The 1,001-nt window shown below is 63.8% G+C and overlaps 1 protein-coding gene across 1 annotated transcript in view; it reads right to left on the reverse strand.

The window, feature by feature from the left end:
• SRCIN1 (SRC kinase signaling inhibitor 1) overlaps positions 1–1,001 on the reverse strand; it is a gene marked incomplete at its 5' end in the record, with an annotated part of 22,124 nt that overhangs the window by 11,799 nt on the left and 9,324 nt on the right. Inside the window, 2 exons of the mRNA XM_010007009.1 lie at positions 672–740; positions 836–991. Coding sequence (XP_010005311.1) covers positions 672–740; positions 836–991 — 225 coding nt within the window. The remainder of the gene's footprint in view (positions 1–671; positions 741–835; positions 992–1,001) is intronic.

The following is a 1,001-nucleotide window of genomic DNA, read 5'->3' on the forward strand; positions in this document are numbered from 1 at the left end:
GCCACGGTCACACCAGGACCGGGGCTCGGCAGCTGCTGGCAGTGAGCAAAACACTGGCTGTTCCCATCAGCCATGGAGGCCTGTCCCTCTGCTGACCAGTGTCACCAGTCCCCTGTCTGCAGCATCACTGGTCCCCCTGTCTCCTTGGGGAAAACCAGCAGGAAAAGCCATCCATGACCCACTTGGGCACCTTGACTGCAGCAAACAGGGCAGGACACAGGGCAGAGCCAGCCTGGGGGGTTCAGAGCCTCAGGACGGTGTCTCAGGTGGGCTCTCTGCAGGGCACCCTGTGCACAAAACCCAACAAACCTCCAGCTGAAGCTGCATAGTGTTAAAAAAACAAGCAAGTTTGGCTTAAAGCCTGAGTGGAAGTGCTGAAGAGAGCTGGCGAACCAGTCACCCAGACCTGGTGAGGGGTCCAGCATGATGTCACTGCTTTGTGCTGCCCACTCCCACAGCACCGCGCTCCTGCTGCGACACAGGGCGGGGGGAGCCCATTCCCATGGGAATGCTTGGGGTGTCATTCCCCAGCCCCCATCCGGAGGTGTCCCCTGCAGATGCCCAGAGCTGGGGGCAGCCACTCGTGAGCAGACGGGGCAGAGTGGCAGGGCCGGGGGGGGGGGGGGGATGATGCCAGAGGCGATGATGGGGGGGGTGGACGCCGGCCTGACCACCTCTGACACCGTCCGTCTCAGCTTCACCTGCGGCTTCTGGGTCTCCAGCTCCTCCGACTCGGCCTTCTGCAAGGGGTCGGCAGGTGGTGAGGGCTCTGGGGGTCGTTCCAGGGCTGGTCTCTCCAACAGGGACCCGCTGGGTCCATCCCGTGGTTCCCTACCTTCATGAACCCGGGCTCCTTCTTGCTGGTGACGATGCCGTCGCCGCTGCGGGTCGTGGTCAGCCCGTGGGAGGAGGGGAAGCTCCGGCGGGGAGGAGGAGGGGGAGGAGATTTGGAAGGTTTCTCGGTCCGGTATCGCGGCACCGTCAGCTCGGCCTGGCACCAA

The sequence above is a fragment of the Chaetura pelagica genome, unplaced genomic scaffold (assembly GCF_000747805.2).
Source record: "Chaetura pelagica isolate M959 unplaced genomic scaffold, ChaPel_1.0 scaffold311, whole genome shotgun sequence".
Taxonomy (NCBI): Eukaryota; Metazoa; Chordata; class Aves; order Apodiformes; family Apodidae; genus Chaetura; species Chaetura pelagica.